The sequence below is a fragment of the Giraffa tippelskirchi genome, chromosome 11 (assembly GCF_054371585.1).
Source record: "Giraffa tippelskirchi isolate mGirTip1 chromosome 11, T2T-mGirTip1v1.2.pri, whole genome shotgun sequence".
Taxonomy (NCBI): domain Eukaryota; kingdom Metazoa; phylum Chordata; class Mammalia; order Artiodactyla; family Giraffidae; genus Giraffa; species Giraffa tippelskirchi.
The window spans coordinates 77,440,187-77,462,890 of record NC_137285.1 but is presented as its reverse complement, the minus strand read 5'-3'; the positions used below and the strand labels follow the sequence as shown (position 1 = coordinate 77,462,890).

At 54.7% G+C, this 22,704-nt stretch overlaps 3 protein-coding genes and 1 long non-coding RNA gene across 5 annotated transcripts in view; 1 reads left to right on the top strand and 3 right to left on the bottom strand.

Moving 5' to 3' along the window:
* LOC145527614 (uncharacterized) overlaps positions 1-22,704 on the top strand; it is a 43,397-nt gene that overhangs the window by 3,000 nt on the left and 17,693 nt on the right. Inside the window, exons 2-10 of the long non-coding RNA XR_014069776.1 lie at positions 49-3,569; positions 4,335-4,560; positions 6,798-7,055; positions 7,674-11,195; positions 11,961-12,186; positions 14,424-14,681; positions 15,301-15,412; positions 19,588-19,813; positions 22,051-22,308. This is a non-coding gene — a long non-coding RNA (uncharacterized LOC145527614). The remainder of the gene's footprint in view (positions 1-48; positions 3,570-4,334; positions 4,561-6,797; positions 7,056-7,673; positions 11,196-11,960; positions 12,187-14,423; positions 14,682-15,300; positions 15,413-19,587; positions 19,814-22,050; positions 22,309-22,704) is intronic.
* LOC145527579 (uncharacterized) lies at positions 2,184-3,969 on the bottom strand. The gene is made up of 3 exons (XM_081545688.1): positions 3,800-3,969; positions 3,088-3,400; positions 2,184-2,777 (listed from the first exon to the last, which is right to left on the bottom strand). Exons 1-3 carry the CDS (start codon positions 3,932-3,934, stop codon positions 2,299-2,301), a joined length of 927 nt encoding a protein of 308 aa, XP_081401814.1. The 5' UTR covers positions 3,935-3,969; the 3' UTR covers positions 2,184-2,298.
* LOC145527567 (uncharacterized) lies at positions 9,810-13,126 on the bottom strand. The gene is made up of 2 exons (XM_081545672.1): positions 11,426-13,126; positions 9,810-11,026 (listed from the first exon to the last, which is right to left on the bottom strand). Exons 1-2 carry the CDS (start codon positions 11,834-11,836, stop codon positions 10,457-10,459), a joined length of 981 nt encoding a protein of 326 aa, XP_081401798.1. The 5' UTR covers positions 11,837-13,126; the 3' UTR covers positions 9,810-10,456.
* Positions 17,437-20,667, bottom strand: LOC145527455 (uncharacterized). 2 transcript variants are annotated; one of them, XM_081545505.1, is made up of 3 exons: positions 19,053-20,667; positions 18,341-18,653; positions 17,437-18,089 (listed from the first exon to the last, which is right to left on the bottom strand). In XM_081545505.1, the coding sequence occupies exons 1-3, from the start codon at positions 19,461-19,463 to the stop codon at positions 17,461-17,463; spliced, it is 1,353 nt and encodes a 450-aa protein (XP_081401631.1). In that variant the 5' UTR covers positions 19,464-20,667; the 3' UTR covers positions 17,437-17,460. The 2 variants fall into 2 exon arrangements, with proteins under 2 accessions (XP_081401631.1, XP_081401632.1); XM_081545506.1 differs by having other exon boundaries at positions 17,437-18,030.

Below are 22,704 nucleotides of genomic sequence, written 5' to 3'. Positions count from 1 at the left end.
GGCTTGAGGTCCGCCTGCGGCAGTTGGTGACGTTCCTGCTCCCCTCAGGGCAGAGCCGCCGGCCTGAGAATGAGGGCGCTGCTGAGCCCAGGGGCTGGGATGGCCCGTTGCTGCTGTGGTCCCAGAGCTCCACCCGAGACCTGAGGGAAGCCGTCTGCCCGTGAGTCCTCTCCCGCTTGTCTGTCAGCTTGTTTGAAGCATGCTGGGTTTTCTGCCCAGCTGGCTAAGGGGAGTCCCTGGAAATGCAAGGGTGTGGGTTTTGGCAGACTTCAGGGAAGACATGCCAGATGAGCCTGGGAGACTCCAGCTTAAGCTGGATTCAGGAGATATCTCTTCGGGCCAGCTAGTAATTGTAGGATAAGCCTAATGAGTCTTCACAGGATGAAGAGAGTAACGTGCCAAGGTAGCAATTGATGTCCTCATTCGAGAGGATGAAGCTGGTGCTCAGAGAAGGGGGGAACTTGGCCACAGCAAGGAGGTGTGCACCCAGACAGAACCCCCCAGATCCGGCCATTGGAGCTCAGGGAGGCCACTGGTGTGGCTTGTCCCTGTGGCAGGGCCCGAGGCAGGCAGCCCACCCTGATTCCTGCGGGGGCCTGACTTGGGAAGTGCCATCTGGTAGCTTTGAGACTCACCAAACCAAATTGCACTGGAGAGAGGAGGGACACCTTCCTTCATCCACCCCCACCCCCGCCGGATTCCCACATACCCTGACCCCTTTCTCTCGATTTCGGAGCCATTTCCAGAGTCCCGCTCATATGACCTCATTTGAAGTGCACTGTGGACGGGCTGCCATCTGCAGCTGCTACCACAGCAGCCAAGGGCTTTAGCTCCCGACTACCTCCCTTCCTTTGGAACTTGGGGGCCCTCTACTCCCCACTTGCACACCACAGACCTTTGCTGAGGATTGTGGGGACCCTCACTCAGTTTGCAGCACGTTGTAGCCATCCCTGTCCTCCCTTGAAACTCAGCTTGTGAGCTCCTTTGGAGCAGCGTGGCCCACCTGGCTGCAACGGAAGAGACACAGCTGACAGTGAAACAACAGCTTAGATCTGAGAGCCGGAAAGCTCTGTCAAAAGGGACCTCCCTCTTCACACCGTAGAGGCTGTAGGAGCCGCCAGGCTTTCGGAACCAGTGCTGGGGCCAAAATGACTCCACAGCTGTTTTCCTTCCTGGGGAGGGTTCTGGCTCGAGCGGGAATGGCTCAAGTCTCCTAAGGTTCTGAAAGCCCACTGTGTGCAGATTCACGGTACACAGAGAGGAAAAGGTGGAGTCCTAGCCTGGAGGTGGTCACAGCTCACGGATGAGCCAGGCAGGCAGGCAGGCAGGGCATGAGAACACCTGAGCTGCCTTCATGAGTGAATGGTGTGGGGGCAGAGGAAGAGAAGCCGGTCTGCTCCCTCGTGTGGTGCCCAGGGCAGGTTGTCCCCAGAGGAAACCCTTACGACGGTGAGGACTATCACTGCTGTTTCCCAAGGGGTTCCGTCGGTGCGTGTCTTCCCCGGAGCGGTCAGGCCGTCTCTCAAGTACACTGGCCATGGGCATTGCCTCTCCTTGGAACTTCCCATGTGTTTCTCTTTTTTATGGAACAGTGATTTTCTAGAGTGGTTCTGGGCCACAAGGATGTTGGGTCATTTTCTAGCCTTCTGTCATGAAGAACGCTTTCCTGGGCATGGGGGTGGTTTGTTGTTCCAGCTCCCTTTCTTGGCTTCTTTTGGGAGCTGGTGCAACAAGAGGAGCTCAGCCTCTGCCTTCTGGCTGAGATGTCACCCTTCAAACAGCAATGCCTGCCTGGAGATAATGATGGCAGTTGCCAAAAGGGCTTCGTTTGGCACATGGTATCTTGAAAGGACGTACACCGTCCTTTCAGCTATCAAAGGCTAGTTCAAATGACATAAAAATGAGAACTCTCCAATGGAGTCTTACAGTAGGTGGAGAGTCCGAAAAACACTCCTTCAGTCATTTCGCTGAGAGTCACTGATTGGGGACACCAAGAATATAGGAAGGAATGCAGAAAGAAAAGATGAAATTGTGTTCAGGATCGGGGGGAGGGATGAACAGGGCGTGCTTGCCTTGAATCCAGGCTTTGTTGGGGGGTGGGGCATAAAGATGGAACGGGTCTGAAACTACAAAGTGGTGATGGTAACACAGTATCACCAGAGTTACACAACAGTGTTCCCAGATTGCAACAATGATGAAACAGTTTACTAATCCCAACTTAACCAACAAAAATCCAGGAAACCATACAAAAAATAAAACATCACCAGAAAGGTGGAAACAAACCACATGCAAAGCAGTTCAGGGGAAAGGAACTCCATGTCCCCTGGGGGCAGACCGAGTTGCCGGCATCCACGGTGAGCAGACAGGGATGGAGGCTGCAGAGCCGACCGCTCCCCTGGACGTGGTGTTTCCGGTAAGGGCTCTGGGTCTCTGTCCAGAGCGGGGGCTCTTTCTCCCTGCAGGGCTGGGTGAGTCATCGTGGGCGTCTGGGTGTTGCGCGGGAGCCAGGGCAGGCTCTCCCTGCCGAGGCGGTGACTCTTCCTCTGCCTCGGGTTCTCTTGCCAAAGCCCGAGCAGGTAGAGGTGCACGTGGAGGTGGAGGTTCTCGCTGAGGGGGTGGGACATCAGTGCCTGGGGCTGGGGGTCCTGCAGGCACGGAGATCCGATCTGCCCGGTGTGCTGGCCAGTACCCAGCTGGCCTGGTGTCTCTGCGAGGGCAAGTCTCGCTTCTCCATCTGCCCTCGGTGGATCCCTGGGTCCTGCACCTGGAGCCACCACCTGTGTGGGGACAGGTCTGGGAAGTGGAGCCTGGTTCCAGTTGGAGGCCAGTGCTAGAGCTGGGGGAGAAGCAAAGTTTGCCCACAGGCCAGCCTTGGCATGTGCGTACCCCGGGACAGAAACCTTCCAAGAGGTTCCCAAAGAATACCCAGCGTCAGATGTCTTTTGGGACTGAAGTGTGCAAGATGGGGGGCGGGGGGTGTGAGGCCAGCGCTTGCTGCAGGCCCAGCAGCAGCTTTCGAGGACTCGTCCCTGTGTAGCTCAGCACCCCTCCCCACACACTCCCGTGCACCAGCCCCAGCGTCCTCACCTCTGTGCTGTGGCGTGCTGGGCTCCAGGTCCTCCTGGTGCCTCAGAGGCCGGGGTTCTCTGGACTCTGGGTCGGAGCCGGGTGTGCTGAGCTCCGTGGAAGCCTCAGACTGGGCCGCCGGCTGTATCCTGGGCGGTGTCTCGGCAGCAGGCCTTCCCCACCTCCGCGTCTCCCCCGGTGGGGCTGATGCCTCCGTGGGCACGCTGACCTGGAGCCTGCACTGGGCCTCACGGGCGGGCGGGTGGTGCTCCGACCCCTCCCTCTGGGAGCTGGATGGGGTGTCCCCGTCCTCGGCCTCATCACGTGGGAAGCTCTGCAACGACAGTGACCGTCAGCCAGCCATGCTGGGAGTTTTCCGAGCTGGGCCTGGCCAGTGGAGCCGCTGCTTCTGCCTGCTCGAACTTCTCTTCCCAGAAGGGTCAGAGACGTGTGTCTGCTCAGATCCCCACCCGGGAGGAAAGAGACCCATCTGAGGGTGTGAGGTCAGCCTGGCCGGTCGGCGCTGCCCACACTCTCCCCATCCCGCCCAGCCTGCTCTCCCCTGGGGTGTGGGCACAACTTGTCCACAGGCTTCTGACCCCACATCCGCCTGGGCTTCCTTGAGGGAGACACAGCCCGAGAAACCCGCATCCCCACACACAGGCAAAGGACCCGGTGTTTCCGGGTGGCATGGGAGAGGTGGCCTGGCCCGGCCTGGGGCTCCCCGTGTTACCTTTCTGTTTCTCCGGGCAAAGGGCCAGAGGCCTCTCGGGGGTGTCCTGAGCCAACGTCGACAGGGTGCCCACGCACACTGCCTGTGAGCTCTCCTGAGGCCCCGGCCTCTGGGCAGGGGCAAACAGCAGAACATCTTGGCAGCAAGTGATCTGGCTGGGGGCTCCTCTCCGCTCTGGAGGCCTGGATACCCGGATTGCGGGTTCTGTTGGGTTCTGTTGCCGGCAGGTGACATCATTTCCTGGGGTTCGTGCTGAGGTCCCTTCCTCAAAACTTCCCAAGGGAATCTCTGGGTTTCTGACTGCTCGACCACCCCCCTTAGGCCATGTGCAGGCACAATGACACCCACACGGCCCAGCCCACAGCCCTGGGGAGGCCTGGGTTCAGCCAGGGCCTGAGCTCCGAGGACCATGCTGCTCTCAGACCAGGCTCCTTCTTCTCATAAGTGGTGTGGCCCTGGACAAGCATATGCCCCTCAGGGTTGCCCCAGTCTCTCCATCTGCAGAGTGGGGGTCATTCTCCCATCTGCTTCCTAGGTCTGTCGGCCTACGAGCAGCTCCATGCCTTTCCACCTGGGGCCGATATCACGTGGAGCTCGTGCGCTGAGACTTCAGAAAGAAAGATTCCATCCAGGGCTGACACAGCACAGAATGGGGCAGAACGAGGCCTGGATGCGCCGTGGAACCCAGGAAAAGGCACTCCCCCTCCTGACTGTTTTGAGACCCCGCATCCAAGTTGGAGGACCGAAAGGAAGACTCGAAGGTCTCCCTCTCTTATAGAAAAGAGTAGCCAACTTTCTGGTCCTCTGTTTCCATTGAGATTCTGTTCAAGGGTCCCAGCTCGGCTTCTGCGGGTGGCTGAGCTTCTAATGGCTCCCTGCGTTCTTGTCTTTTCCTCTCCAAACCTTCCGTCCTTTTCCCCCTTCTGGGGTGGAAGGGCGCTGTCATTGCTTCTACCTTCGAGACAGATTGAGGAATAGTCTGGACCATCGACTCCTTTCCTCTCTTTGGTTCCGTGTCTCTCTCTGGCTGTGTCCCTCTCTTTTCCTTTCTCAATTCCGTCTGTGTCTTCCTCTTTCTCTCTCGTGTGTGGATGGATGGATGGATGCTAGGGATGCACATGTATATGATTAGATGAGGGTTATGTTTTAGGGATAGGTTAGAGGGAGAGAAAGGCTTTAGGTCAGAGTTGGTCATGGGGGAAGGGTCAAGGGTGGTGGTGGTGTTTCTTGGAATCTGAGTGCTGTGCATTCTTCGTCTCTTTCCATATGAACCCCTTCTCAGATACACCACTTGCAAGGAGTCTCTCGTGTTCCGTTTCCTATCTTTTGCATTTGTGAATGCTTAGCCTCTCTGTTGTGAATAGGTTCCATTGGATGGAAACCCAGTGGTGTACTTCGTTTACCTCTTTCCCTTACTTGAAGAGACCCATTTCGACCTCCGCCCAGCAAATGGCAAGGAGACTCTGATGTTAAGGAGCCTTTGACCTACGCTTCTTTCTAGCTATCTCATGACATCAGTCTTTAGGGTGAGGTTTTTCCCCGATATTGAGGTGGTATGAGATCAAACCCAATAGCGTTCTTCAGATGTAGCTGTCTGGTTTTCCCATGGACATTGATTGAAGAGGCTTTCTTGTTCCCATTTGGATATTCTCACCGTCTGTGTCAGAGATGAGTTGACCATGGATGCTGGGGTTTGTTTCTGGACCCTCAACTTTATTCCATCGATCTGGATCTGTGTGTGTTGTTGTATTCCCAATAGCATACTGTCCTGCTGCTGCTGCTGCGGCTAAGTCACTTCAGTCGTGTCTGACTCTGCAAGACCCCATGGCCTGTAGCCTACCAGGCTCCTCCGTCCAGGACATTTTCCAGGCAAGAGTACTGGAGTGGGTCGCCATTGCCTTCTCCGATACTCTCCTGAGGATCCTAGTTTGGTCGTCTAATTTCCTTTCACACAACCTTGGATGTCCGTATCGGGGCTTTTTCGTCGGATTGTATTGACAATGTAGGCTCTTTTCTGTTTCCGTACCCCTTTTGCAATTCTTTGTTCGGTGCGAAAATGCATTGGCATTTTGGGAGGAATAGCACGGAAGCTGTGGATTGCCATGTGGGGCCGTGACATGATTTTCCCAGTAGGAATTCTTTCAAGCCCTGAGCACAGCTTCTCTTTCCAGTGATTGGTGTGGGCTTGATCTTCCTCCTTCCATCTCTCGCCGTTTTGTGAGAACAGGTCCATCCTTCCCTTCTGGGGTAGATGGACTCGTGGATATCACTTCAGTGAATGGCATTGTCAGTGGGGGTGATAATTCCCTTCTCATTGGAAGACTTTGCTGTGAGTATTAGAAATGCAAGTGACTTCTCTTCCCCTTCCTCCCTGTCCATGTCTCAGAGCCACCGGGAAACAGAGGCCTCATCCACGGTCACACAGGCCTGAGGGGGTGCAACTAGACTGTTGTTTCTTCAGGCCCTCAGTGCTGGACATCATCCGGGATACTCTGTGTGTGTCTTCCTCCGTCTGGTGTCCCTTCAGACCTTTCCCTAGTTTTCACAGGCTTGTTGTGTTGGCGTTCTTTGTCTGTTTGGAGACACATCCTTGATAAGCTTTGTGTTTCCACTCATTCGTCTCGCGATGTATGACCTGTCTTTTGCTTTTGTAATGAGGTCTTTCCCACAGTAGATATCTTTGATTTTGCAAAGTCCACTGTATTCTCTGGGTTTTTTTTGTGGACTGCCTTTTAGTTTTGTGTGTGAAGACTCAAAGCACGTGTCCGGTTTCTGCTCATTGTTCTTCTAGATTTGTGACAAGTTTTCATGGAAAGTTTGTCTAGGGATAACTGGAAGTGAACTCGGTGTAAGGTGTCAAGTCTCCATCTCCATTCATGTCATCCCCTGCAGTTTCCAATTCCCTGTTCCTGAGTGGTTTTGGAGATCTTGTGGGAAGGTTGGTTGCATTGGAGTTTGCATTTCCACCTTGATTCGATTCACACTGTTCTGCCCTCAGGGACACTGTCAAGGGGGAGTGAGGAGCAGCCTGCACTTCCAGCAGTGACCACACGGTGGGGCGAGTGCTGCTCTCCCCTCTGGGAGCCCCAGGCCACAGGCATCCCAGTGAGGAGCCAGCTCTGTGCTCAGCTGAAAGGAGTTAGTCTCTCAGGAGCCTCGGAGCCCTTGCCTTTGGATCACCCAGGGTGGGCATTTACTGGGACAGAAAAAATTGCCCTGAATTCCATGGACGGAAGAGCCTGGCTGTGTAGAGTTGGTGAGTTGCCGTGAATCAGACACAACTGAGGACACAAAAATTCAATAGATTAAAACACATTTTGGGGGTGGGGGGGAGTGAAAGTGGGTGATGTGGGTTTTTTTGTCTTATATAATAGCCAAGGGAAATCTAGTTTAAACCTAAATTCACATAGATGGGAAAGGTATAGCTCTCCGTCACCCTATTTAAAAAAAAAAAAAACTACTAAACTTTTCTGAAAGTTTATTTAGTAGCTTCCTTGAGCAGTTTATTGTGGAGCATTTTTTTTTTCTGTGACATTGGCCTCATTAAAAATTATGGTTTGCCTTTAGTGGATAATTTTGTTCATTGGTTTCTTAGAGAACCTTGGTAATCTTTGAGTTTCCTGGGGAGTATGGTCACATGACCTGGCCCTGGCCAATCGGTGCGTTCCACCTCCCTGGCCACTGTGATTGGCTCCGGGCTGGGGCAGTGCCCAATCGGGGCCCAGGGCCGGGCCTCACGTTGGAAGCCAGGGGAAGACGAGCTCTCGTCCTGCTGGGGTAGGGGAAGGGGTGGGGCCGGGGGAGGTCAGGCTCCAGCAGTGGGAGGGGCTTGAGGTCCGCCTGCGGCAGTTGGTGACGTTCCTGCTCCCCTCAGGGCAGAGCCGCCGGCCTGAGAATGAGGGCGCTGCTGAGCCCAGGGGCTGGGATGGCCCGTTGCTGCTGTGGTCCCAGAGCTCCACCCGAGACCTGAGGGAAGCCGTCTGCCCGTGAGTCCTCTCCCGCTTGTCTGTCAGCTTGTTTGAAGCATGCTGGGTTTTCTGCCCAGCTGGCTAAGGGGAGTCCCTGGAAATGCAAGGGTGTGGGTTTTGGCAGACTTCAGGGAAGACATGCCAGATGAGCCTGGGAGACTCCAGCTTAAGCTGGATTCAGGAGATATCTCTTCGGGCCAGCTAGTAATTGTAGGATAAGCCTAATGAGTCTTCACAGGATGAAGAGAGTAACGTGCCAAGGTAGCAATTGATGTCCTCATTCGAGAGGATGAAGCTGGTGCTCAGAGAAGGGGGGAACTTGGCCACAGCAAGGAGGTGTGCACCCAGACAGAACCCCCCAGATCCGGCCATTGGAGCTCAGGGAGGCCACTGGTGTGGCTTGTCCCTGTGGCAGGGCCCGAGGCAGGCAGCCCACCCTGATTCCTGCGGGGGCCTGACTTGGGAAGTGCCATCTGGTAGCTTTGAGACTCACCAAACCAAATTGCACTGGAGAGAGGAGGGACACCTTCCTTCATCCACCCCCCACCCCCGCCGGATTCCCACATACCCTGACCCCTTTCTCTCGATTTCGGAGCCATTTCCAGAGTCCCGCTCATATGACCTCATTTGAAGTGCACTGTGGACGGGCTGCCATCTGCAGCTGCTACCACAGCAGCCAAGGGCTTTAGCTCCCGACTACCTCCCTTCCTTTGGAACTTGGGGGCCCTCTACTCCCCACTTGCACACCACAGACCTTTGCTGAGGATTGTGGGGACCCTCACTCAGTTTGCAGCACGTTGTAGCCATCCCTGTCCTCCCTTGAAACTCAGCTTGTGAGCTCCTTTGGAGCAGCGTGGCCCACCTGGCTGCAACGGAAGAGACACAGCTGACAGTGAAACAACAGCTTAGATCTGAGAGCCGGAAAGCTCTGTCAAAAGGGACCTCCCTCTTCACACCGTAGAGGCTGTAGGAGCCGCCAGGCTTTCGGAACCAGTGCTGGGGCCAAAATGACTCCACAGCTGTTTTCCTTCCTGGGGAGGGTTCTGGCTCGAGCGGGAATGGCTCAAGTCTCCTAAGGTTCTGAAAGCCCACTGTGTGCAGATTCACGGTACACAGAGAGGAAAAGGTGGAGTCCTACCCTGGAGGTGGTCACAGCTCACGGATGAGCCAGGCAGGCAGGCAGGCAGGGCATGAGAACACCTGAGCTGCCTTCATGAGTGAATGGTGTGGGGGCAGAGGAAGAGAAGCCGGTCTGCTCCCTCGTGTGGTGCCCAGGGCAGGTTGTCCCCAGAGGAAACCCTTACGACGGTGAGGACTATCACTGCTGTTTCCCAAGGGGTTCCGTCGGTGCGTGTCTTCCCCGGAGCGGTCAGGCCGTCTCTCAAGTACACTGGCCATGGGCATTGCCTCTCCTTGGAACTTCCCATGTGTTTCTCTTTTTTATGGAACAGTGATTTTCTAGAGTGGTTCTGGGCCACAAGGATGTTGGGTCATTTTCTAGCCTTCTGTCATGAAGAACGCTTTCCTGGGCATGGGGGTGGTTTGTTGTTCCAGCTCCCTTTCTTGGCTTCTTTTGGGAGCTGGTGCAACAAGAGGAGCTCAGCCTCTGCCTTCTGGCTGAGATGTCACCCTTCAAACAGCAATGCCTGCCTGGAGATAATGATGGCAGTTGCCAAAAGGGCTTCGTTTGGCACATGGTATCTTGAAAGGACGTACACCGTCCTTTCAGCTATCAAAGGCTAGTTCAAATGACATAAAAATGAGAACTCTCCAATGGAGTCTTACAGTAGGTGGAGAGTCCGAAAAACACTCCTTCAGTCATTTCGCTGAGAGTCACTGATTGGGGACACCAAGAATATAGGAAGGAATGCAGAAAGAAAAGATGAAATTGTGTTCAGGATCGGGGGGAGGGATGAACAGGGCGTGCTTGCCTTGAATCCAGGCTTTGTTGGGGGGTGGGGCATAAAGATGGAACGGGTCTGAAACTACAAAGTGGTGATGGTAACACAGTATCACCAGAGTTACACAACAGTGTTCCCAGATTGCAACAATGATGAAACAGTTTACTAATCCCAACTTAACCAACAAAAATCCAGGAAACCATACAAAAAATAAAACATCACCAGAAAGGTGGAAACAAACCACATGCAAAGCAGTTCAGGGGAAAGGAACTCCATGTCCCCTGGGGGCAGACCGAGTTGCCGGCATCCACGGTGAGCAGACAGGGATGGAGGCTGCAGAGCCGACCGCTCCCCTGGACGTGGTGTTTCCGGTAAGGGCTCTGGGTCTCTGTCCAGAGCGGGGGCTCTTTCTCCCTGCAGGGCTGGGTGAGTCATCGTGGGCGTCTGGGTGTTGCGCGGGAGCCAGGGCAGGCTCTCCCTGCCGAGGCGGTGACTCTTCCTCTGCCTCGGGTTCTCTTGCCAAAGCCCGAGCAGGTAGAGGTGCACGTGGAGGTGGAGGTTCTCGCTGAGGGGGTGGGACATCAGTGCCTGGGGCTGGGGGTCCTGCAGGCACGGAGATCCGATCTGCCCGGTGTGCTGGCCAGTACCCAGCTGGCCTGGTGTCTCTGCGAGGGCAAGTCTCGCTTCTCCATCTGCCCTCGGTGGATCCCTGGGTCCTGCACCTGGAGCCACCACCTGTGTGGGGACAGGTCTGGGAAGTGGAGCCTGGTTCCAGTTGGAGGCCAGTGCTAGAGCTGGGGGAGAAGCAAAGTTTGCCCACAGGCCAGCCTTGGCATGTGCGTACCCCGGGACAGAAACCTTCCAAGAGGTTCCCAAAGAATACCCAGCGTCAGATGTCTTTTGGGACTGAAGTGTGCAAGATGGGGGGCGGGGGGTGTGAGGCCAGCGCTTGCTGCAGGCCCAGCAGCAGCTTTCGAGGACTCGTCCCTGTGTAGCTCAGCACCCCTCCCCACACACTCCCGTGCACCAGCCCCAGCGTCCTCACCTCTGTGCTGTGGCGTGCTGGGCTCCAGGTCCTCCTGGTGCCTCAGAGGCCGGGGTTCTCTGGACTCTGGGTCGGAGCCGGGTGTGCTGAGCTCCGTGGAAGCCTCAGACTGGGCCGCCGGCTGTATCCTGGGCGGTGTCTCGGCAGCAGGCCTTCCCCACCTCCGCGTCTCCCCCGGTGGGGCTGATGCCTCCGTGGGCACGCTGACCTGGAGCCTGCACTGGGCCTCACGGGCGGGCGGGTGGTGCTCCGACCCCTCCCTCTGGGAGCTGGATGGGGTGTCCCCGTCCTCGGCCTCATCACGTGGGAAGCTCTGCAACGACAGTGACCGTCAGCCAGCCATGCTGGGAGTTTTCCGAGCTGGGCCTGGCCAGTGGAGCCGCTGCTTCTGCCTGCTCGAACTTCTCTTCCCAGAAGGGTCAGAGACGTGTGTCTGCTCAGATCCCCACCCGGGAGGAAAGAGACCCATCTGAGGGTGTGAGGTCAGCCTGGCCGGTCGGCGCTGCCCACACTCTCCCCATCCCGCCCAGCCTGCTCTCCCCTGGGGTGTGGGCACAACTTGTCCACAGGCTTCTGACCCCACATCCGCCTGGGCTTCCTTGAGGGAGACACAGCCCGAGAAACCCGCATCCCCACACACAGGCAAAGGACCCGGTGTTTCCGGGTGGCATGGGAGAGGTGGCCTGGCCCGGCCTGGGGCTCCCCGTGTTACCTTTCTGTTTCTCCGGGCAAAGGGCCAGAGGCCTCTCGGGGGTGTCCTGAGCCAACGTCGACAGGGTGCCCACGCACACTGCCTGTGAGCTCTCCTGAGGCCCCGGCCTCTGGGCAGGGGCAAACAGCAGAACATCTTGGCAGCAAGTGATCTGGCTGGGGGCTCCTCTCCGCTCTGGAGGCCTGGATACCCGGATTGCGGGTTCTGTTGGGTTCTGTTGCCGGCAGGTGACATCATTTCCTGGGGTTCGTGCTGAGGTCCCTTCCTCAAAACTTCCCAAGGGAATCTCTGGGTTTCTGACTGCTCGACCACCCCCCTTAGGCCATGTGCAGGCACAATGACACCCACACGGCCCAGCCCACAGCCCTGGGGAGGCCTGGGTTCAGCCAGGGCCTGAGCTCCGAGGACCATGCTGCTCTCAGACCAGGCTCCTTCTTCTCATAAGTGGTGTGGCCCTGGACAAGCATATGCCCCTCAGGGTTGCCCCAGTCTCTCCATCTGCAGAGTGGGGGTCATTCTCCCATCTGCTTCCTAGGTCTGTCGGCCTACGAGCAGCTCCATGCCTTTCCACCTGGGGCCGATATCACGTGGAGCTCGTGCGCTGAGACTTCAGAAAGAAAGATTCCATCCAGGGCTGACACAGCACAGAATGGGGCAGAACGAGGCCTGGATGCGCCGTGGAACCCAGGAAAAGGCACTCCCCCTCCTGACTGTTTTGAGACCCCGCATCCAAGTTGGAGGACCGAAAGGAAGACTCGAAGGTCTCCCTCTCTTATAGAAAAGAGTAGCCAACTTTCTGGTCCTCTGTTTCCATTGAGATTCTGTTCAAGGGTCCCAGCTCGGCTTCTGCGGGTGGCTGAGCTTCTAATGGCTCCCTGCGTTCTTGTCTTTTCCTCTCCAAACCTTCCGTCCTTTTCCCCCTTCTGGGGTGGAAGGGCGCTGTCATTGCTTCTACCTTCGAGACAGATTGAGGAATAGTCTGGACCATCGACTCCTTTCCTCTCTTTGGTTCCGTGTCTCTCTCTGGCTGTGTCCCTCTCTTTTCCTTTCTCAATTCCGTCTGTGTCTTCCTCTTTCTCTCTCGTGTGTGGATGGATGGATGGATGCTAGGGATGCACATGTATATGATTAGATGAGGGTTATGTTTTAGGGATAGGTTAGAGGGAGAGAAAGGCTTTAGGTCAGAGTTGGTCATGGGGGAAGGGTCAAGGGTGGTGGTGGTGTTTCTTGGAATCTGAGTGCTGTGCATTCTTCGTCTCTTTCCATATGAACCCCTTCTCAGATACACCACTTGCAAGGAGTCTCTCGTGTTCCGTTTCCTATCTTTTGCATTTGTGAATGCTTAGCCTCTCTGTTGTGAATAGGTTCCATTGGATGGAAACCCAGTGGTGTACTTCGTTTACCTCTTTCCCTTACTTGAAGAGACCCATTTCGACCTCCGCCCAGCAAATGGCAAGGAGACTCTGATGTTAAGGAGCCTTTGACCTACGCTTCTTTCTAGCTATCTCATGACATCAGTCTTTAGGGTGAGGTTTTTCCCCGATATTGAGGTGGTATGAGATCAAACCCAATAGCGTTCTTCAGATGTAGCTGTCTGGTTTTCCCATGGACATTGATTGAAGAGGCTTTCTTGTTCCCATTTGGATATTCTCACCGTCTGTGTCAGAGATGAGTTGACCATGGATGCTGGGGTTTGTTTCTGGACCCTCAACTTTATTCCATCGATCTGGATCTGTGTGTGTTGTTGTATTCCCAATAGCATACTGTCCTGCTGCTGCTGCTGCGGCTAAGTCACTTCAGTCGTGTCTGACTCTGCAAGACCCCATGGCCTGTAGCCTACCAGGCTCCTCCGTCCAGGACATTTTCCAGGCAAGAGTACTGGAGTGGGTCGCCATTGCCTTCTCCGATACTCTCCTGAGGATCCTAGTTTGGTCGTCTAATTTCCTTTCACACAACCTTGGATGTCCGTATCGGGGCTTTTTCGTCGGATTGTATTGACAATGTAGGCTCTTTTCTGTTTCCGTACCCCTTTTGCAATTCTTTGTTCGGTGCGAAAATGCATTGGCATTTTGGGAGGAATAGCACGGAAGCTGTGGATTGCCATGTGGGGCTGTGACATGATTTTCCCAGTAGGAATTCTTTCAAGCCCTGAGCACAGCTTCTCTTTCCAGTGATTGGTGTGGGCTTGATCTTCCTCCTTCCATCTCTCGCCGTTTTGTGAGAACAGGTCCATCCTTCCCTTCTGGGGTAGATGGACTCGTGGATATCACTTCAGTGAATGGCATTGTCAGTGGGGGTGATAATTCCCTTCTCATTGGAAGACTTTGCTGTGAGTATTAGAAATGCAAGTGACTTCTCTTCCCCTTCCTCCCTGTCCATGTCTCAGAGCCACCGGGAAACAGAGGCCTCATCCACGGTCACACAGGCCTGAGGGGGTGCAACTAGACTGTTGTTTCTTCAGGCCCTCAGTGCTGGACATCATCCGGGATACTCTGTGTGTGTCTTCCTCCGTCTGGTGTCCCTTCAGACCTTTCCCTAGTTTTCACAGGCTTGTTGTGTTGGCGTTCTTTGTCTGTTTGGAGACACATCCTTGATAAGCTTTGTGTTTCCACTCATTCGTCTCGCGATGTATGACCTGTCTTTTGCTTTTGTAATGAGGTCTTTCCCACAGTAGATATCTTTGATTTTGCAAAGTCCACTGTATTCTCTGGGTTTTTTTTGTGGACTGCCTTTTAGTTTTGTGTGTGAAGACTCAAAGCACGTGTCCGGTTTCTGCTCATTGTTCTTCTAGATTTGTGACAAGTTTTCATGGAAAGTTTGTCTAGGGATAACTGGAAGTGAACTCGGTGTAAGGTGTCAAGTCTCCATCTCCATTCATGTCATCCCCTGCAGTTTCCAATTCCCTGTTCCTGAGTGGTTTTGGAGATCTTGTGGGAAGGTTGGTTGCATTGGAGTTTGCATTTCCACCTTGATTCGATTCACACTGTTCTGCCCTCAGGGACACTGTCAAGGGGGAGTGAGGAGCAGCCTGCACTTCCAGCAGTGACCACACGGTGGGGCGAGTGCTGCTCTCCCCTCTGGGAGCCCCAGGCCACAGGCATCCCAGTGAGGAGCCAGCTCTGTGCTCAGCTGAAAGGAGTTAGTCTCTCAGGAGCCTCGGAGCCCTTGCCTTTGGATCACCCAGGGTGGGCATTTACTGGGACAGAAAAAATTGCCCTGAATTCCATGGACGGAAGAGCCTGGCTGTGTAGAGTTGGTGAGTTGCCGTGAATCAGACACAACTGAGGACACAAAAATTCAATAGATTAAAACACATTTTGGGGGTGGGGGGGAGTGAAAGTGGGTGATGTGGGTTTTTTTGTCTTATATAATAGCCAAGGGAAATCTAGTTTAAACCTAAATTCACATAGATGGGAAAGGTATAGCTCTCCGTCACCCTATTTAAAAAAAAAAAAAAACTACTAAACTTTTCTGAAAGTTTATTTAGTAGCTTCCTTGAGCAGTTTATTGTGGAGCATTTTTTTTTTCTGTGACATTGGCCTCATTAAAAATTATGGTTTGCCTTTAGTGGATAATTTTGTTCATTGGTTTCTTAGAGAACCTTGGTAATCTTTGAGTTTCCTGGGGAGTATGGTCACATGACCTGGCCCTGGCCAATCGGTGCGTTCCACCTCCCTGGCCACTGTGATTGGCTCCGGGCTGGGGCAGTGCCCAATCGGGGCCCAGGGCCGGGCCTCACGTTGGAAGCCAGGGGAAGACGAGCTCTCGTCCTGCTGGGGTAGGGGAAGGGGTGGGGCCGGGGGAGGTCAGGCTCCAGCAGTGGGAGGGGCTTGAGGTCCGCCTGCGGCAGTTGGTGACGTTCCTGCTCCCCTCAGGGCAGAGCCGCCGGCCTGAGAATGAGGGCGCTGCTGAGCCCAGGGGCTGGGATGGCCCGTTGCTGCTGTGGTCCCAGAGCTCCACCCGAGACCTGAGGGAAGCCGTCTGCCCGTGAGTCCTCTCCCGCTTGTCTGTCAGCTTGTTTGAAGCATGCTGGGTTTTCTGCCCAGCTGGCTAAGGGGAGTCCCTGGAAATGCAAGGGTGTGGGTTTTGGCAGACTTCAGGGAAGACATGCCAGATGAGCCTGGGAGACTCCAGCTTAAGCTGGATTCAGGAGATATCTCTTCGGGCCAGCTAGTAATTGTAGGATAAGCCTAATGAGTCTTCACAGGATGAAGAGAGTAACGTGCCAAGGTAGCAATTGATGTCCTCATTCGAGAGGATGAAGCTGGTGCTCAGAGAAGGGGGGAACTTGGCCACAGCAAGGAGGTGTGCACCCAGACAGAACCCCCCAGATCCGGCCATTGGAGCTCAGGGAGGCCACTGGTGTGGCTTGTCCCTGTGGCAGGGCCCGAGGCAGGCAGCCCACCCTGATTCCTGCGGGGGCCTGACTTGGGAAGTGCCATCTGGTAGCTTTGAGACTCACCAAACCAAATTGCACTGGAGAGAGGAGGGACACCTTCCTTCATCCACCCCCCACCCCCGCCGGATTCCCACATACCCTGACCCCTTTCTCTCGATTTCGGAGCCATTTCCAGAGTCCCGCTCATATGACCTCATTTGAAGTGCACTGTGGACGGGCTGCCATCTGCAGCTGCTACCACAGCAGCCAAGGGCTTTAGCTCCCGACTACCTCCCTTCCTTTGGAACTTGGGGGCCCTCTACTCCCCACTTGCACACCACAGACCTTTGCTGAGGATTGTGGGGACCCTCACTCAGTTTGCAGCACGTTGTAGCCATCCCTGTCCTCCCTTGAAACTCAGCTTGTGAGCTCCTTTGGAGCAGCGTGGCCCACCTGGCTGCAACGGAAGAGACACAGCTGACAGTGAAACAACAGCTTAGATCTGAGAGCCGGAAAGCTCTGTCAAAAGGGACCTCCCTCTTCACACCGTAGAGGCTGTAGGAGCCGCCAGGCTTTCGGAACCAGTGCTGGGGCCAAAATGACTCCACAGCTGTTTTCCTTCCTGGGGAGGGTTCTGGCTCGAGCGGGAATGGCTCAAGTCTCCTAAGGTTCTGAAAGCCCACTGTGTGCAGATTCACGGTACACAGAGAGGAAAAGGTGGAGTCCTACCCTGGAGGTGGTCACAGCTCACGGATGAGCCAGGCAGGCAGGCAGGCAGGGCATGAGAACACCTGAGCTGCCTTCATGAGTGAATGGTGTGGGGGCAGAGGAAGAGAAGCCGGTCTGCTCCCTCGTGTGGTGCCCAGGGCAGGTTGTCCCCAGAGGAAACCCTTACGACGGTGAGGACTATCACTGCTGTTTCCCAAGGGGTTCCGTCGGTGCGTGTCTTCCCCGGAGCGGTCAGGCCGTCTCTCAAGTACACTGGCCATGGGCATTGCCTCTCCTTGGAACTTCCCATGTGTTTCTCTTTTTTATGGAACAGTGATTTTCTAGAGTGGTTCTGGGCCACAAGGATGTTGGGTCATTTTCTAGCCTTCTGTCATGAAGAACGCTTTCCTGGGCATGGGGGTGGTTTGTTGTTCCAGCTCCCTTTCTTGGCTTCTTTTGGGAGCTGGTGCAACAAGAGGAGCTCAGCCTCTGCCTTCTGGCTGAGATGTCACCCTTCAAACAGCAATGCCTGCCTGGAGATAATGATGGCAGTTGCCAAAAGGGCTTCGTTTGGCACATGGTATCTTGAAAGGACGTACACCGTCCTTTCAGCTATCAAAGGCTAGTTCAAATGACATAAAAATGAGAACTCTCCAATGGAGTCTTACAGTAGGTGGAGAGTCCGAAAAACACTCCTTCAGTCATTTCGCTGAGAGTCACTGATTGGGGACACCAAGAATATAGGAAGGAATGCAGAAAGAAAAGATGAAATTGTGTTCAGGATCGGGGGGAGGGATGAACAGGGCGTGCTTGCCTTGAATCCAGGCTTTGTTGGGGGGTGGGGCATAAAGATGGAACGGGTCTGAAACTACAAAGTGGTGATGGTAACACAGTATCACCAGAGTTACACAACAGTGTTCCCAGATTGCAACAATGATGAAACAGTTTACTAATCCCAACTTAACCAACAAAAATCCAGGAAACCATACAAAAAATAAAACATCACCAGAAAGGTGGAAACAAACCACATGCAAAGCAGTTCAGGGGAAAGGAACTCCATGTCCCCTGGGGGCAGACCGAGTTGCCGGCATCCACGGTGAGCAGACAGGGATGGAGGCTGCAGAGCCGACCGCTCCCCTGGACGTGGTGTTTCCGGTAAGGGCTCTGGGTCTCTGTCCAGAGCGGGGGCTCTTTCTCCCTGCAGGGCTGGGTGAGTCATCGTGGGCGTCTGGGTGTTGCGCGGGAGCCAGGGCAGGCTCTCCCTGCCGAGGCGGTGACTCTTCCTCTGCCTCGGGTTCTCTTGCCAAAGCCCGAGCAGGTAGAGGTGCACGTGGAGGTGGAGGTTCTCGCTGAGGGGGTGGGACATCAGTGCCTGGGGCTGGGGGTCCTGCAGGCACGGAGATCCGATCTGCCCGGTGTGCTGGCCAGTACCCAGCTGGCCTGGTGTCTCTGCGAGGGCAAGTCTCGCTTCTCCATCTGCCCTCGGTGGATCCCTGGGTCCTGCACCTGGAGCCACCACCTGTGTGGGGACAGGTCTGGGAAGTGGAGCCTGGTTCCAGTTGGAGGCCAGTGCTAGAGCTGGGGGAGAAGCAAAGTTTGCCCACAGGCCAGCCTTGGCATGTGCGTACCCCGGGACAGAAACCTTCCAAGAGGTTCCCAAAGAATACCCAGCGTCAGATGTCTTTTGGGACTGAAGTGTGCAAGATGGGGGGCGGGGGGTGTGAGGCCAGCGCTTGCTGCAGGCCCAGCAGCAGCTTTCGAGGACTCGTCCCTGTGTAGCTCAGCACCCCTCCCCACACACTCCCGTGCACCAGCCCCAGCGTCCTCACCTCTGTGCTGTGGCGTGCTGGGCTCCAGGTCCTCCTGGTGCCTCAGAGGCCGGGGTTCTCTGGACTCTGGGTCGGAGCCGGGTGTGCTGAGCTCCGTGGAAGCCTCAGACTGGGCCGCCGGCTGTATCCTGGGCGGTGTCTCGGCAGCAGGCCTTCCCCACCTCCGCGTCTCCCCCGGTGGGGCTGATGCCTCCGTGGGCACGCTGACCTGGAGCCTGCACTGGGCCTCACGGGCGGGCGGGTGGTGCTCCGACCCCTCCCTCTGGGAGCTGGATGGGGTGTCCCCGTCCTCGGCCTCATCACGTGGGAAGCTCTGCAACGACAGTGACCGTCAGCCAGCCATGCTGGGAGTTTTCCGAGCTGGGCCTGGCCAGTGGAGCCGCTGCTTCTGCCTGCTCGAACTTCTCTTCCCAGAAGGGTCAGAGACGTGTGTCTGCTCAGATCCCCACCCGGGAGGAAAGAGACCCATCTGAGGGTGTGAGGTCAGCCTGGCCGGTCGGCGCTGCCCACACTCTCCCCATCCCGCCCAGCCTGCTCTCCCCTGGGGTGTGGGCACAACTTGTCCACAGGCTTCTGACCCCACATCCGCCTGGGCTTCCTTGAGGGAGACACAGCCCGAGAAACCCGCATCCCCACACACAGGCAAAGGACCCGGTGTTTCCGGGTGGCATGGGAGAGGTGGCCTGGCCCGGCCTGGGGCTCCCCGTGTTACCTTTCTGTTTCTCCGGGCAAAGGGCCAGAGGCCTCTCGGGGGTGTCCTGAGCCAACGTCGACAGGGTGCCCACGCACACTGCCTGTGAGCTCTCCTGAGGCCCCGGCCTCTGGGCAGGGGCAAACAGCAGAACATCTTGGCAGCAAGTGATCTGGCTGGGGGCTCCTCTCCGCTCTGGAGGCCTGGATACCCGGATTGCGGGTTCTGTTGGGTTCTGTTGCCGGCAGGTGACATCATTTCCTGGGGTTCGTGCTGAGGTCCCTTCCTCAAAACTTCCCAAGGGAATCTCTGGGTTTCTGACTGCTCGACCACCCCCCTTAGGCCATGTGCAGGCACAATGACACCCACACGGCCCAGCCCACAGCCCTGGGGAGGCCTGGGTTCAGCCAGGGCCTGAGCTCCGAGGACCATGCTGCTCTCAGACCAGGCTCCTTCTTCTCATAAGTGGTGTGGCCCTGGACAAGCATATGCCCCTCAGGGTTGCCCCAGTCTCTCCATCTGCAGAGTGGGGGTCATTCTCCCATCTGCTTCCTAGGTCTGTCGGCCTACGAGCAGCTCCATGCCTTTCCACCTGGGGCCGATATCACGTGGAGCTCGTGCGCTGAGACTTCAGAAAGAAAGATTCCATCCAGGGCTGACACAGCACAGAATGGGGCAGAACGAGGCCTGGATGCGCCGTGGAACCCAGGAAAAGGCACTCCCCCTCCTGACTGTTTTGAGACCCCGCATCCAAGTTGGAGGACCGAAAGGAAGACTCGAAGGTCTCCCTCTCTTATAGAAAAGAGTAGCCAACTTTCTGGTCCTCTGTTTCCATTGAGATTCTGTTCAAGGGTCCCAGCTCGGCTTCTGCGGGTGGCTGAGCTTCTAATGGCTCCCTGCGTTCTTGTCTTTTCCTCTCCAAACCTTCCGTCCTTTTCCCCCTTCTGGGGTGGAAGGGCGCTGTCATTGCTTCTACCTTCGAGACAGATTGAGGAATAGTCTGGACCATCGACTCCTTTCCTCTCTTTGGTTCCGTGTCTCTCTCTGGCTGTGTCCCTCTCTTTTCCTTTCTCAATTCCGTCTGTGTCTTCCTCTTTCTCTCTCGTGTGTGGATGGATGGATGGATGCTAGGGATGCACATGTATATGATTAGATGAGGGTTATGTTTTAGGGATAGGTTAGAGGGAGAGAAAGGCTTTAGGTCAGAGTTGGTCATGGGGGAAGGGTCAAGGGTGGTGGTGGTGTTTCTTGGAATCTGAGTGCTGTGCATTCTTCGTCTCTTTCCATATGAACCCCTTCTCAGATACACCACTTGCAAGGAGTCTCTCGTGTTCCGTTTCCTATCTTTTGCATTTGTGAATGCTTAGCCTCTCTGTTGTGAATAGGTTCCATTGGATGGAAACCCAGTGGTGTACTTCGTTTACCTCTTTCCCTTACTTGAAGAGACCCATTTCGACCTCCGCCCAGCAAATGGCAAGGAGACTCTGATGTTAAGGAGCCTTTGACCTACGCTTCTTTCTAGCTATCTCATGACATCAGTCTTTAGGGTGAGGTTTTTCCCCGATATTGAGGTGGTATGAGATCAAACCCAATAGCGTTCTTCAGATGTAGCTGTCTGGTTTTCCCATGGACATTGATTGAAGAGGCTTTCTTGTTCCCATTTGGATATTCTCACCGTCTGTGTCAGAGATGAGTTGACCATGGATGCTGGGGTTTGTTTCTGGACCCTCAACTTTATTCCATCGATCTGGATCTGTGTGTGTTGTTGTATTCCCAATAGCATACTGTCCTGCTGCTGCTGCTGCGGCTAAGTCACTTCAGTCGTGTCTGACTCTGCAAGACCCCATGGCCTGTAGCCTACCAGGCTCCTCCGTCCAGGACATTTTCCAGGCAAGAGTACTGGAGTGGGTCGCCATTGCCTTCTCCGATACTCTCCTGAGGATCCTAGTTTGGTCGTCTAATTTCCTTTCACACAACCTTGGATGTCCGTATCGGGGCTTTTTCGTCGGATTGTATTGACAATGTAGGCTCTTTTCTGTTTCCGTACCCCTTTTGCAATTCTTTGTTCGGTGCGAAAATGCATTGGCATTTTGGGAGGAATAGCACGGAAGCTGTGGATTGCCATGTGGGGCTGTGACATGATTTTCCCAGTAGGAATTCTTTCAAGCCCTGAGCACAGCTTCTCTTTCCAGTGATTGGTGTGGGCTTGATCTTCCTCCTTCCATCTCTCGCTGTTTTGTGAGAACAGGTCCATCCTTCCCTTCTGGGGTAGATGGACTCGTGGATATCACTTCAGTGAATGGCATTGTCAGTGGGGGTGATAATTCCCTTCTCATTGGAAGACTTTGCTGTGAGTATTAGAAATGCAAGTGACTTCTCTTCCCCTTCCTCCCTGTCCATGTCTCAGAGCCACCGGGAAACAGAGGCCTCATCCACGGTCACACAGGCCTGAGGGGGTGCAACTAGACTGTTGTTTCTTCAGGCCCTCAGTGCTGGACATCATCCGGGATACTCTGTGTGTGTCTTCCTCCGTCTGGTGTCCCTTCAGACCTTTCCCTAGTTTTCACAGGCTTGTTGTGTTGGCGTTCTTTGTCTGTTTGGAGACACATCCTTGATAAGCTTTGTGTTTCCACTCATTCGTCTCGCGATGTATGACCTGTCTTTTGCTTTTGTAATGAGGTCTTTCCCACAGTAGATATCTTTGATTTTGCAAAGTCCACTGTATTCTCTGGGTTTTTTTTGTGGACTGCCTTTTAGTTTTGTGTGTGAAGACTCAAAGCACGTGTCCGGTTTCTGCTCATTGTTCTTCTAGATTTGTGACAAGTTTTCATGGAAAGTTTGTCTAGGGATAACTGGAAGTGAACTCGGTGTAAGGTGTCAAGTCTCCATCTCCATTCATGTCATCCCCTGCAGTTTCCAATTCCCTGTTCCTGAGTGGTTTTGGAGATCTTGTGGGAAGGTTGGTTGCATTGGAGTTTGCATTTCCACCTTGATTCGATTCACACTGTTCTGCCCTCAGGGACACTGTCAAGGGGGAGTGAGGAGCAGCCTGCACTTCCAGCAGTGACCACACGGTGGGGCGAGTGCTGCTCTCCCCTCTGGGAGCCCCAGGCCACAGGCATCCCAGTGAGGAGCCAGCTCTGTGCTCAGCTGAAAGGAGTTAGTCTCTCAGGAGCCTCGGAGCCCTTGCCTTTGGATCACCCAGGGTGGGCATTTACTGGGACAGAAAAAATTGCCCTGAATTCCATGGACGGAAGAGCCTGGCTGTGTAGAGTTGGTGAGTTGCCGTGAATCAGACACAACTGAGGACACAAAAATTCAATAGATTAAAACACATTTTGGGGGTGGGGGGGAGTGAAAGTGGGTGATGTGGGTTTTTTTGTCTTATATAATAGCCAAGGGAAATCTAGTTTAAACCTAAATTCACATAGATGGGAAAGGTATAGCTCTCCGTCACCCTATTTAAAAAAAAAAAAAAACTACTAAACTTTTCTGAAAGTTTATTTAGTAGCTTCCTTGAGCAGTTTATTGTGGAGCATTTTTTTTTTCTGTGACATTGGCCTCATTAAAAATTATGGTTTGCCTTTAGTGGATAATTTTGTTCATTGGTTTCTTAGAGAACCTTGGTAATCTTTGAGTTTCCTGGGGAGTATGGTCACATGACCTGGCCCTG